At 35.9% G+C, this 13,593-nt stretch overlaps 1 protein-coding gene across 1 annotated transcript; it reads left to right on the top strand.

Annotated features, from left to right (window-relative positions):
* The first annotated feature begins 182 nt into the window (after window positions 1–182).
* LOC109105322 (gamma-aminobutyric acid type B receptor subunit 2) lies at window positions 183–8,457 on the top strand. The gene is made up of 19 exons (XM_042773351.1): window positions 183–495; window positions 1,708–1,845; window positions 1,954–2,124; window positions 2,210–2,311; window positions 2,514–2,579; window positions 2,832–3,020; window positions 3,130–3,372; window positions 4,015–4,075; window positions 4,162–4,239; window positions 4,422–4,572; window positions 4,703–4,835; window positions 4,977–5,084; window positions 5,203–5,325; window positions 5,654–5,764; window positions 5,880–6,104; window positions 6,236–6,451; window positions 7,044–7,140; window positions 7,963–8,041; window positions 8,189–8,457. Exons 1-19 carry the CDS (start codon window positions 250–252, stop codon window positions 8,331–8,333), a joined length of 2,682 nt encoding a protein of 893 aa, XP_042629285.1. The 5' UTR covers window positions 183–249; the 3' UTR covers window positions 8,334–8,457.
* Window positions 8,458–13,593: the final 5,136 nt, after the last annotated feature.

Genomic DNA, 13,593 nt, shown 5'->3' with positions numbered 1-13,593 from the left:
AACTGCAAGTGGGCAGATTTGTGTGATGGCATTTCCTCGTCTTTCTGAGGATTTAGTGCACAGCAGCAGATGTCCGCAGTTAGTCCTTATCTCTTTATCCCTTTGGATGGTTGAGGACTAGAGTCTTTCCAGGTGACAACAGATGAGGCTTTAGAAAATGCTTAAAGACTCAGGGCTGCACACATGGCAGCATAAGTTTGTTTGACTGATGCTTACTTTTCAAGCACAGGCCTGATTTTACTCTTGGAGATGGAATACTGGTGGAGCTTGTTGAATGTTCTCACTTTTTGGGAACTGACTCAAATGCCATCATACTATTGCCTGGTGCGACATAAGCTGCCAGTTTTATGGATTATGCCACTCAGCGGAGATCCAGGGAGGGGCAACATTACGGCAGAGGTGCTTCCTGCTGTTGAGCTAGCACTGCATCATTTGAGTGAGCAGCCGTCTCCTTTAGGCAACTACGAGCTTCAGTTTCACCTCACAGACTCAGAGGTAACACAAAATCTCTTTAAATTCTCTCAGATAACAAGCAGTTTTACTGTATCAGTGCATTTAAAAACAGCTCAAATGTCTCAGAGATCATTTTGGACCATTTATCTGGAGTTAAAGGGATAGTTCACCCAAAAATGAAAATTCTGTCTTTAATTACTCACCCTCATGTCGTTCTAAACCCGTAAGACCTTTGTTAATCTTCAGAACATAAATTAAGATATTTTCGATGAATTCCGAGAGCTTTCTGACCCTGCATAGACAGCAAGGGAACTACCACGTTCAAGGTCTGATAACGTAGTATGGACATCGTTAAAATAATCCATGTGACATCAGTGGTTCAGTTGTATTTTATGAAGCTACAAGAATACCTTTTGTGCACAGAGAAAACAAAAATAACAACTTTATTCAACAATTTCTTCTCTTCCGTATCAGTTTTTGCCACGCATTCACGAGAATACCACGACACATGCCTGTGGTGCAGATGACGCAGGAGCCGCCATTCTGATTGTTATTTTTGTGTACTCTGTGCGCACAAAAAGTATTCTCGGAGCTTCATAAAATTGCATTTGAACCACTGATGTCACATGCACTATTTTAACAATGTCCTTACTACCTTGCTGGGCCTGGGAACGTTGCAGTTGCATTGCTGTCTATGCAGGGTCAGAAAGCTCTTGGATTTCATCAAAAATATCTTAACTGCAATTTGTGTTCCGAAGATGAACGAAGGACCTTTTTAAATCTTTATCCCTGGTGAGCATCATACAGGCTTTACTGTGGCAGTGTCACACTATAGCAGTTGTTTATAAATGAATGAGCCCTAACCAACCAATGTTGCTAATGCTAATGCTTAAAAGTCTCTCTGTTTATTTATATATTTTTTTCCTAATTTTTTAGTCTCATAGAGACTAAACTAAATACATTACAAACTAAGTTGTATTTTCTGCTATCTTTGCAAAATTTCTTAACCTTTTTGAGTAACAGTGATCTAATGGCATATATAATACGAGTTTGTCTGTTAATGGAATAAGCATGGTAACCTTTTATTTCATATTTGTATTGTTAAGCATATTGTACATGGTAATCACATGGTACCACATTTCCTCTGTTCGATCAGTACTGTGGTAAATCACCCCCCCCCCCAAAAAAAAAAAAATACAACAAATAAAACAACACTACATGTTGCTCACTGTTGCTGTGTGATTCTCTGTTTAGTGTGATAACGGCAAAGCACTCAAAGCATTTTTTGACACCATATTCAATGGCCCCAAACCTGTCATGATCTTTGGAGGGGTGTGTTCATCAGTGACATCTATCCTAGCCCAGTCTCTCGAAGGTTGGAACCTTGTGCAGGTGCTCAATCAATCAGAATGATTATTGCCACTTCCATGACATTTGTATTGGTCAACTCAAGGTTTTATTTGTTTTCACAACTAATGCAACTATTTCTGCATTTCTCAGCTGTCATTTGCAGTAACCGCACCTTCACTGGCCAACAAAAGAAGATTTCCAAACTTTTTCCGTACTGTGCCATCAGACAGTGCAGTTAATGTGGCGCTGGTGAGGTTTCTCAGGCAGTATGGATGGAGTAGAGTTGGTACACTGACTCAGCGTGAGCAGAGGTTCACAGTGGTAATCCAAATTAATTAGTGACAATACGATTAAGTATATGGAGCTTGATAGAATGTGAACTGAAAACTCACCTTCTCTCAAAAAGATACAAAGAGACTTAAGCAGACATCTGGAGGCGGCTAACATCCAGCTTGCAGAGGCAGAGAGCTTCTTTGAAGCCCCTTGTGATAGTGTGAAAAAACTGAAGGCATGTATACAATGGTCTGGTTTCCTCACACACATTCCATAAATCAATAAAGAACTTTTCAAGGTTTATTTATATAAAGTGCATCACTACAGAGTTGCATGAAAGCTGAAAGTTGTTTTTATAATGCACATCCGCAGATCACAGTGCATAATGTATATTTATCTGTAGATATTTATCATCCTTGACCATTTTTTTTTAACAGGACAATGATGTGAGAATAGTGATAGCTCATTTTGATGTGAGCTTAGCTGCTGAAGTCTTCTGCTGTGTAAGTATGTCCCAGCCACACACGTATTCTTTAATTGGCACTGATGGTTTCTTGAAGAACCATTAACATCCATAGAACCTTTCCATTGCACAAAAGGTACTTTACTGTGGGAAAATGTTCTTTAGATTACAGAGTGCTGCAGGGATGATTTTTTTCATAGGCCAAAACATGTAAATGAGTAAGCATTTTAGCGCTGCAGTTAGCACCACACCTTAATACAACATAGACCATAAACATGCTTTTGTGTCACAGGTGTATAAACTCAGCATGTATGGCCAAAAGTACCAGTGGATTCTGCCGGGCTGGACCCAATCCAGCTGGTGGACTGACACTGAGTACACAAACTGCACAGCAGTAAACATACTGACTGCCATAGAGGGATCCATCAGTGCAGATATTGAGACTCTTAGCACCAGAAACATCAGAGGGATCTCTGGCAGGGTATGTTTGCATTTGACTGCATCATCATCTTTCATTGTCATGAGCAAAATGAGCAATGTTTTATTGGAGTAGTTTTGTTTGTTTTCATATCTATACTTATTCTACTTAGACACCTCAGGAGTATGAGAAAGAGTATGACGAAAGACGACAGCTGAAGCATCTGGGTGCCAGCAAGTTTCATGGCTTTGCTTATGATGGCACTTGGGTAATTGCCAAAGTTTTAACGAGAGTCATGGAGACTGTGAGGTACAGAGAGAGATACAGCATCCATCGCAACTTTACTGTCTCTGAGCAAGAAGTGGGACAGATGATCCTGGAGGCCATGGAAAAGATCAACTTCTTTGGTGTGACAGTGTGTACAAAGTTTCAAAATTCTGCTTGAGAAATAGTGGACAAAAAACAGCAATTATGAAAACATACACAATATGTATAAAATGTTATCTATTTATCTATCTTTTAGACATTTCAAACATTACTTATAAACATTACAAACACATTACAATTAGTGAATACTTTTTTTTTTTTTGATATTTACTTACATATGTCTGTTACATGTGGGTCCATGACAAATAAAGATGTCTGATATGATAAAGAGGAGAAGATCATTAACAAATTTTATGTCAATTTCTTGAGAAGAGTATTAATATTTTAAAACAAAATGCTTCACTGCTTAATTTATTTATAGAAATAATAGAAGATTGTCAACATTCTTTAAGGAATTTCAGGATTTTTTTTTACATTTTTATCTAAAACCCCCAGAAGTCTCTTTTTTTTTTTTTATTATTTAGAAATTATATACATGTTTGTCATAAAAATTACATTAGAAAAATGCATTTGTGATACATTTGAATTTAATTCTCAACACATCCAGACCAAAAAAATAAATTAAAAAAATACAAATTGTCATTGACTCATATACATATTTCTGGTTCTTTTTATATTTAAATTTAACATTACACATTTGAATTTAATATTGCTAAAAATTGTTATGCAGGGTCACATTATGTTCCAAAATGGTGAAAGAATGGCCAATGTTTTGTTTGCTCAGTGCCAAGGTACAGTACAACTTATTTGAGGCTTCCTAGCTTTCTTTACAATGTCTTTTTATTATTCTTGACAGCAGTTTTTTTTCCCTCCATAGATGGAACGGCTGTCAATATTCAAAAATATAGTGCCGTTACAGACGAACTAGAGTTCATCAGTCCAATCAGATTTCAAAGTAAGACTCTTATAGAAAATATGTCTGATATGTATTTCAGCAGACCTGATGAGGAATGTGTGCAGGATATGTCTGACTCGCATGCTGAAAATGTACCTGTGAAAGTGTGTAAAAAATCTAAAATTCTAGTGAAACATTCAGTATCTGCTATATATAAAAAAACATGCATTTGCCTTCTACAGGGGATAAACCCACAAAGGACCGAACCCATGTGTACCCTCACAGGAAACGAATCAATTTATTTCTCTACGGTATTGTGGCGTTTCTAAATTTCTTAGGAGTTTTTACAGCTTGTAGTTTCCTGGTCTTCAGTGTGAAACACCGCAATCATTGGTAAGTTGAGTGTTTGGTTAATGATCTTGAATGTGTATTTATTAAGTCTTTTGTTCAACAGCGCTAAAAGCATTTCTTTTAAACCATGATTATAGATCTGTTGTATTCTATTCTATTTTGTCATTCACAGGGCCATTAGCATGTCAAGACCTTTTATGAACTCTTTGATTATTGTTGGCGCTGTGTTGTCTTATTCCTCCATTTTCTTCATGGGACTAGATGGGTCTTATGTTTCCAATAGAGTATTTGACGTTTCTTGCTCTGTAAGTACTTATGCAGTAAGAATATTGTTACAGTTGTTATTCGGATAGCACTTTTATCTAGCCTTAGAAGCAGGTGATATTTATATTGAGATTCTGCTATGGGATTATATGTATATGTATGATCTGTGGCATTTTTCATAGGTGCAAATATCATGTTTATCTATTGGATGTACAGCAGCTTTTGGAGCCATGTTTGCAAAAACATGGACAATTCATTCATTATTCAAAAAACATAGCATGGAAAAAAAGGTGAGAAAGATTTAGTATTTGTTCTTCTTACTATTAAAAAAAATATTTTTTGAAAATAATTCATTTCTGTTATTAAGTGTTACAGTGTGTCCTTCCTGTCTTTTTTGGACTTCCTCAGGCCACAAAGAACTATGGGCCGGTTCTCCTGGTTATGTTTCTTTTGTTGATTGACCTGAGTTTATTAATTTGTCTGCAAATTTTGGATCCTTTGAGAAGAACAGTGAAGGAGCATCATATAGTGGTGAGTAACAACAAAAACACATTTTCCAAATCGCTCATGGAGCCAAGAATATTAGAAAGCTCTTAAAGCAATACAAGAATTCATAAAGAGATCCTCTATCTATCATTTACTCCAAATCTTTGCAATGTCTTTCCTCTTTGCAACATAAAAAGGAAAGAGTCTGAATATGTGAGATCATAACATAGTATTTTGCAAGGAACCACATAAAAATAAGCCTTTATTCATTGATAATTTTGCAGGGTTTTTTTTAGAAATATAGACAGATTTATGTACTTCCAGTGAGCCTGGGTTGATTTCTGTCTCAGTATTTTTCTCTTTTTGTTTTTAGGCTGATCCTCATGGGCAAGATTTTTTTATTCAGCCCTTTTCAGAGCGATGTGAAAACACATACATTGGTTTCTGGATGACTGCATTCTATGTTTATAAGGGGATAATCCTGGTATGAGATTAGATTAAAAACATGTCAAACAGTGGTCAGTTATATACTGTAGCAATAATGAAACAGATGGTAAATGAACCGAATGTTTTTGCACATGTCCATGTCTCCTATCCAGCTGAGTACCTGTTTCCTGGCCTGGATCACACGCCACATGAACATCCCTGCCGTAAATGACAGCAGGAGTATCCGATTCAGTGTGTTTGTGTCAGTCCCAGTGATTCTGACTGGTACATGTGCATCCATGCTGTGGCAGGATCGGCCAAATGTGCAGTTCTGCATTGTGACCCTTGTGATCATCACATGCTGCTGTAGCACTCTTTGTATGGTGTTTATTCCAAAGGTATGAGGTGCATATTAACTGAAATGTTATCCAAACATGTAGAGATTTCTTAAGAAATTATATATTTTTTAATATTTGTATATAATTTGTATAACATATTTTCATTTAATTACATATTTATAAACCTGCAGATTATTATAATAAGGATGGGTCCTGATCCTGCATTCTTGTCAAGGAGGTTCCACCTCACACAATGGCATAGTGAATTAGAAAAGGAGACTGGACAATACAATGACGAGATGAACACAGGAGCATCTGGCTGTGTGACTGACATGACACAGAACATCTCGTCTAGTCTGGACATTATACAGTCAGAAAACTTACACCTCATATGGCACATTAATGAAGTGAGAAGCTTTTTGCAAGTACATTTACTTACGTCGTAGACACTTGATTTATAACCACATCGGATTTGAACATTCAAGCCAGGCAAGAAGAATCTAATAACAACAGAACAATATAACACCAAAATATATATAGTATTGTTCCAGTTCCAAACCTGCAATAATTAAATATGTTAACACAAATATACTTTTTTGTATTTATTCCCATTTTATTAACTAATGTCCTTGCTGCTGACCTTCGATGATCCAGTGCAATCATACAAGCAAATGAGAAAAAGTAATACAAAAGTAGCATCACACATTACTTTCCATAAAAAGCAAATAAGTAACGCAATTAGTTACTTTTTTATGAAATAACACAATATTCTAATGCATTACTTTTAAAAGTAACATTGCCCAACACTGGATTATTCACAGTTAGACTCTGTTTATATGGACACAATATGCAAGGGGGACGTCTGGTGGTTACAGTGACTTACAAGAACTTGCATATAGTACATTGTGACAATTTTTTTTTTCAGATAGCAATTACACAATCAAGAAGGATGACACCCATGTTGTTGCTGCTGTTTTAATTTATTGTGATTTCCTGCAGCTGGATTCTGAGCTGGAGGATTTGACCAGGCAACTGCATGAACTGAGCCCTCATGTTGTGGAGAATGTCATCATCAGAAGTTTTGTGCACAAAGCAGGTAGAAGAATGGTTGTGAGCACCTCTGTGTAAATGCAGCAAACACAGTATTTAAGGGCTGATGGTTTAAGGCACTTCACATGAATGCACAACACTTTGGTGTCTCATGATTTTCAAAAAGCATTATACACACAAATCCCATTTTATTTTTAAATGTATTTGTTTATTTATTTGTGAGAACTATTAAAAAGTTAACATGAAACCTTTCCCTATCATCAAACTGCGCCATGTTTAATTTTTGACAGGAATGAAAACAAGGCTGTGAGGATAAAATGATGGTGCGTTCAATGGATTGTTCTGTTTAACAACACGCTGACTGACGAAACATGTTTCTTAAAGAAAAAAAAAACTTTCAATAGACAGAAGCTCCATAAAACAGTTTTGTGAGTTGTAAAAATAATATGATTTAGGACCTTTACCCACTGTGCACCATTGTAAAGACTTCAGTCTATCCACCACAGTCTCATTTTCATTCACGTTCAATATGACGTCTAACCTGACTAAGGTCTATCATCCAAGTTTGTTTGTTTAGAGAATTTTTAAATACCTTTTCAGTACTTTTTTTCAGGAAATAGAAGTTTGTCAACTACAAATCAGAATCTGGTCACGTAATTAAAAATAAAACATTTAGTATAATATTTTGTAATTTATAATATAGATTGATTGCATAGTTTTACTCGACTGATGCATTTTTTTTTCTTTTTGAAGAGTTCCAGGTCCTACTTTGTATGGTATTCATTCAGTTATTTATCAAATGTTGAATTCAGAAGAATTAGCATCATTCAAGACATTGTTTTGACTGTTTTTCTTTTTGTCTTTTCAGTCAAGGAGAAATGTCTGACTCTCCCTGAGAGCTCCAACTATAACAGGAATCTGCTGGAGGACATTAACTCCCCTGAACAGTACGTTTATATATCATTATCAATCCTTTAACAGTGAACAGGAATTTAAACGTGTGCAATAATCTGCAGTTTCCTTAAAGTTTGTTTTGAAAAGAATTTTCCTCAAATTCCAGATCACATTATTTACTGCATCTGTTGCTTCCACAGCATTCAGCGCAGGCTGTCTCTGCAGTTACCCATTCTGCATCATGCCTATCTGCCCTCCATTGGAGGAGTGGACTCCAGTCCTCTGAATAGCCCTTTTGAAAGCCCTCAATATACGCCAGTGCCAGGACATATGGAGTGCTGGTGACAGGATTGTGATTTACTGTACAGTAAAGTGAAAGTGACATACAGCCAAGTATGGTGACACACACCCGGAGCAGTGGGCAGCCATTTATGCTGCGGCGCCTGTGGAGCAGTTGGGGGTTTGGTGCCTTGCTCAAGGGCACCTCAGTCGTGGGTATTGCTGGTCTGAGACTCGAACCCACAACCTTAGTGTTAGGAGTCAAACTCTCTAACTATTAGGCCACGACTTCCACAGTAGGAGACAAAATAAGAACATGGAGACAAAATAAGCATGTATAATATTTCAAAATTACCTGTATTATATACGTAGTATATCTGGTAACTTGTAATGAAACTCACAATTATCATTTAAATGTAAAAAGTGGAATATTTTAAAGTTTAAAAAGAAAGCTGCTTTTAAATGACCTGATTATATTTTGAGAACAGAACAGACATGATTATTTTGTGGTACAGCGGGGTAGAGAAAATATTATTATTTCATTTGACTGCTGTTAAGGGAGTTGCCATAGTTTCTTAATCAAAAGTTTCAAAACCTTTTCCACTAAAGATTAATGGAGCAATGTTTTGAATAAAAATATCTCATGTTATGTGTATTGCTAAAACATTGAGGAAACCTTTAAAGGTGACTGCAACCAAAACATGCGCTATGTACTGTACTTTTTATTATTATAATTAATATAACGTCAAAACAAAAGTCAGTCCAAAAGCATAAAAAATAAGTCAGTGAACGCCAGCTTATACTGTGCCATGTTACGTAACGCAGTGCACTGAATGACATGATATGCTTTCTCATTTTTAATTAGATCCTAACGTCTGAGAAACAAATGCACTTAATGGTACAGTTTGATGAGAATGTGTGACAAACATTGTTATTTCCCCCTTTTTAACGTTTGTAACAAGTGTATAAACAATAAGTGGTGTATTGCAAGATCTTTGTTCAAAATTTTTCTATTTAAATCTGTTCAGATGCACCTCTGTATTCATTCTTCTTTAATGAAGATCTTTCATGAGTGATCATTAACCATTGACCAGAATCCTCCATTTCCACTTGTTCAGCTTCAGGTTCTTTGGTTCCTGCTGCTTGGTAGCGACACCTTATACATCCATCCTTATTCTTTTCTGAAGTCCCACCATTAAAAAGACAATAATTGCATTTAAATAAAAGGGACTCTTCTTCAGCTGTTCTTTCAAGTGAGCCACCCATTCCTTACTTAAGGTCAAGAGGTGTACAGACTAAAACTGAAAGTGATCGCTGCTGACTTTTGTGTGATGCAAGTGAAATTCACACATTTCACATTGTCATATAAGAGTAAGACTCTTTATAAGCTCTGTGGTTGTGATTTGAGAGATCTGACTTCCTGAAACAGTTTCAAAAGACTGTACAGCGGGCACTTGGATAGCACTTTAGATGAGAGGCATAATACTACAATTTGAGTAACTAGCAACTCGCTAGAACATGTAACATACTAAGATAGAAATAACATGTAACATGCTAAGATAACTAGACAGAAGGAACATGTAACACAACACGTTAAGTGTTAGATGTAATGCCCTAAATATTTCTTCTATTGATTGACTGAGTTTGTTAATTTGTCAGCATGACATGAAAAACGATGGTAAAATACATTTTATTCAACATTTATGGTAAAGATGATGACATCAGATTAACGATTCTTTTAAACAAATTTTGTAGCAAGAGGTTCCTGCCAGTTTCTGTTCTCTTTATTGTAAGTCACACAAGCCTGATTACTGAGATTGATTACTGAGGCTCTGTCCCTGCCCCAGTCTTTGAATAATTATGCTGATTAGATTAGGACTGGTGAAATGGGGCAGGTTGCTATACCTCTCCTGAATACTTGATTTGCATGATTTGTTTAAGGTCGTCACTCAGGTGCTTTGTCTCCATTTCTAAGCACTGCCCATAAATGTATATAAAATACAATATATCATTGCCTTAGTTAGACTTTTGATGACTGCAGCACCACACATCACATTCTCAACAAAGAAGCCTGCTGAAGATCCCCAGGAGTCTCCTGGTCTTTGCTTCTAAATTTCCAACAATGCCACTCTAAACCTGTATGACTTTCTGGTAACACTTTAGATTAGGGAACACATGTTCACTATTAACTAAGAGTTTTCCCTCAATAAACACCTAATTTGCTGCTTATTAAAAGTGAGTATGTAGTTGTTAGTTTAGGTATGGGGTCGGGTTAAAAGATCTAGAATATGGTCATGAAGAATAAGGCCTAATAAGTACTAATAAACAGCCAATATGCTAGTAATATGCATTCTAATAAGCTACTAGTTAATAGTAAGGATTGGTCCTGAAAATAAAGTGTTACAGACCTCCTTTCCTATGTTGAAAATAATACAACAAAACATTTATTTTTTCATACAGTGAACGGTAATGTGTTCAGAGTTGTTTTGGACCCCACTGATTTTCACTGTATGGACAAAAACAGTCAAAACATTCTGCAGAAGAAAGAAAGTCATACAGGTTTGTAACAGCACAAGAGTGAGTACATTATGACAGAGTATTCCTTTTTTGGGAGGTCCATTTGTCCATTTAAAGTGTTTATAACAAGGCAGGATCAGATGTTTCATATGATTTTCTTGGTTTAAAGCAGTTATTATATTTTAATAATCCAGAACAGATTCTTGGATTTCATCTCTGAGGAAACTGTATGATGTGTTAGCCTGGAGGTGTTTTGCTTTAAGTTTAAGAGCTCACCAGTTCATAAATAGTAATATTTGTCTCTCAGAGTAGAGTTTAGAAATGTGGTTGTTTTTTATTTCGCAATTTCACTGAAAGACTATAATGATTCAAAGTGAAAGTAATGCGAAAACTGAAAGTAAACATGATCTTGTTGTAAATGACAGGAAGTGGTTTGTTACTCTACATGACAGTTGCTAAAAGAAAAACTTGCAATACAGACTAACACATTTTCATCAGAAAATGGCAAATACAGTTTACTTGTTCAGACGTGATTAACACAAAGCTGATTATTTCTATTGCAAAAACACCATATGTCAGTGATGTCACAGTATATAAATTTAAATAAAAAAATACTTTTTACATTAATTTATACCATTATATTTAATGCATGAAGACTATGAATTTTAAACATGAGGTTTGTGAACATGAAAAAATGTCTTAAAATCACTATGAAAATATTGACATGCCTTCTGCTGTTTTATTTTAAACTGTTAAAAATCATCTCTACTGTGATCCACAATTGTAGAAGTACTGTCAGGAGGGGGTGAAGGGCTCAAATCCACCATTTCGATTTGTTCATTATCAAGTTCTTTGGTTCTTGTTGGTGTGTATTGCCATTTCCTTATGCCCATCCAAACCAGAGGCAGCGAGAACAGGAGCAGTATGCACAGTCCCACTATCTGAAGAAGTACATTCATGTTTAAAAGAGTACATGAAAACATGGACAGGGGAAAAATTATAAACTTAGAAAAAATATTTAGGAACACACACACAACATATTTGATAATTGATTTCATAATCATGCTTACCTGGGAATTATTTCGATAGCTAAAAAATACCATTTGCTTTTCTGTGGTGTTGTCAGGTGTGATTAAAGGCTGACACCATGTAGTTGAAGCAGTTATATCCGTGTGAACCGTCAGTCCTTCCCATGAAGTCTTTGCACAGGCAAAATATTGTCCATCAAAGAACAGCAGCATGATCCAGAGAACGGCCGGAGTGAGACAAACTAAAGCACAGTGCAAACAGCTTGAATAATTGCTGATTTGTGAGCTTTGGATATAAAACAAAAGTGCGAAGGAGAACAGAGCTGGAACTACAAAATATGCAGCTGAAAACAGCAGATTCAGCTTTGGATTGCAAGGGCATGCAAAGTCTATCTCCACAAGTTGCTCAAGTGCAAGCATCACAAAACCGATAATGAAATTTGAATATAAAGGACTCTTCTTTACCATGTTTTTCAAGCGCCCTATCCATTCCAACTTGCTCATTTTAAGCGTTAATAAGGGGAGAAATGTGTACAGACTAATATGTAAATTGGTCGCTGGTTATGCTGAGTGTGTAGTGATGCATTTGATATACGCCTCTTTCAGGGTCTCATTTAGTGAGACAAGCCTCCACTAAACTTTTTGTGTGATACTGACCTTTATTCTGTGGTTAGGTGGCACACTATAGTCACTTTAATGACAGTCAATGTGCAGCTCCGTAAATATAAATGAGTGTCATAAGTGATTCCTGTCTGATTCATGCTGCAAAATCCAGTGTTATTATAAAATAAAACAGTTATCATAAAATAGTGATATTATAAAAAGCCACGAACCATGTAAGAAGATGGGTTTGGCAATTAGGCAATTAGGCAAACTTAGCCACTCTGGAGTCAGGTAAAATCAAGTTTTGTCATTTTATTTTGTGGTATATGTATCATGGTGAATACATCACATTTGTATATTTAGGGGAGTGAGTGTTTTGAATCTTATGGACTTCGTCTGCTGCTCTTTCTTTTAGAGTTACTCTAGAAGATGGAATTAAATGGCTGGTCCATAAAGGTGACGGCTATGGCATCTCATCCCAGACTGTTGTTGTGGCTGACCGTCATATGAGCAGTAACTGGAAGGCAAGTATTTTTGCAACTCTGATATAGCGTAAAGATATGGGGACAGTATTTTATCCTTGTGTATGTGCACATAAAAGTCTATGTTTTTAAAATAAGAAATTATTTAATAAAATCCCCTCTCAATTCCACTTAACTTCATCATTTTGGTCAGCCAATTTTTTTTTTATTTGTTTTTTTTTGACAGATTGTTGAGACAAAAGATTTTAGGGGGAACAAAACAGTGTCTGACATTGTGAAGGCTGGAGGAACAGATAACAACCTTTTGTTTGATAACTGCCATGATGCAGCCCAACCGGATGATGGGTCGCTAAATTCACAACTATTATGTTAGTATGTTACATGTGAAGAAAGCATCACTTTAATACTTATTTTAATAAATTTGATAATGCATTCTTAATTGTTACACTGCTGTGTTTCTTAAATATTTTTTTAACTGTATGATTGTGTTTCAATGTATTAACCCTACTGAAAAAGAAATATACATTTATTTCATGCTAAGCATGCTACAAGTAAATTTACATTTTTATGTACTTAATGAAAATGCCATGCAATTGTACATTTAGTATACTAAACTGGTATACTTAAAGTCTGCTAAATTGGAACAAATAATTTTGTACTTAATGCACTTTAATTGTGCAGAAGTGGTTCTGGAGT

Source organism: Cyprinus carpio, chromosome A16, assembly GCF_018340385.1.
Source record: "Cyprinus carpio isolate SPL01 chromosome A16, ASM1834038v1, whole genome shotgun sequence".
Classification (NCBI taxonomy): Eukaryota; Metazoa; Chordata; class Actinopteri; order Cypriniformes; family Cyprinidae; genus Cyprinus; species Cyprinus carpio.
This window is presented reverse-complemented; position numbering and strand designations above follow the sequence as displayed.

Bases quoted from the DNA above. Each gene is read 5' to 3' on its own strand.
- LOC109105322 (XM_042773351.1), top strand. From the start codon at position 250: ATGGAATACTGGTGGAGCTTGTTGAATGTTCTCACTTTTTGGGAACTG. The intron at 3,373-4,014 runs GTGTGTACAAAG...ATTGTTATGCAG, and splicing joins TCAACTTCTTTGGTGTGACA to GGTCACATTATGTTCCAAAA. The intron at 5,326-5,653 runs GTGAGTAACAAC...TTTTGTTTTTAG, and splicing joins TGAAGGAGCATCATATAGTG to GCTGATCCTCATGGGCAAGA.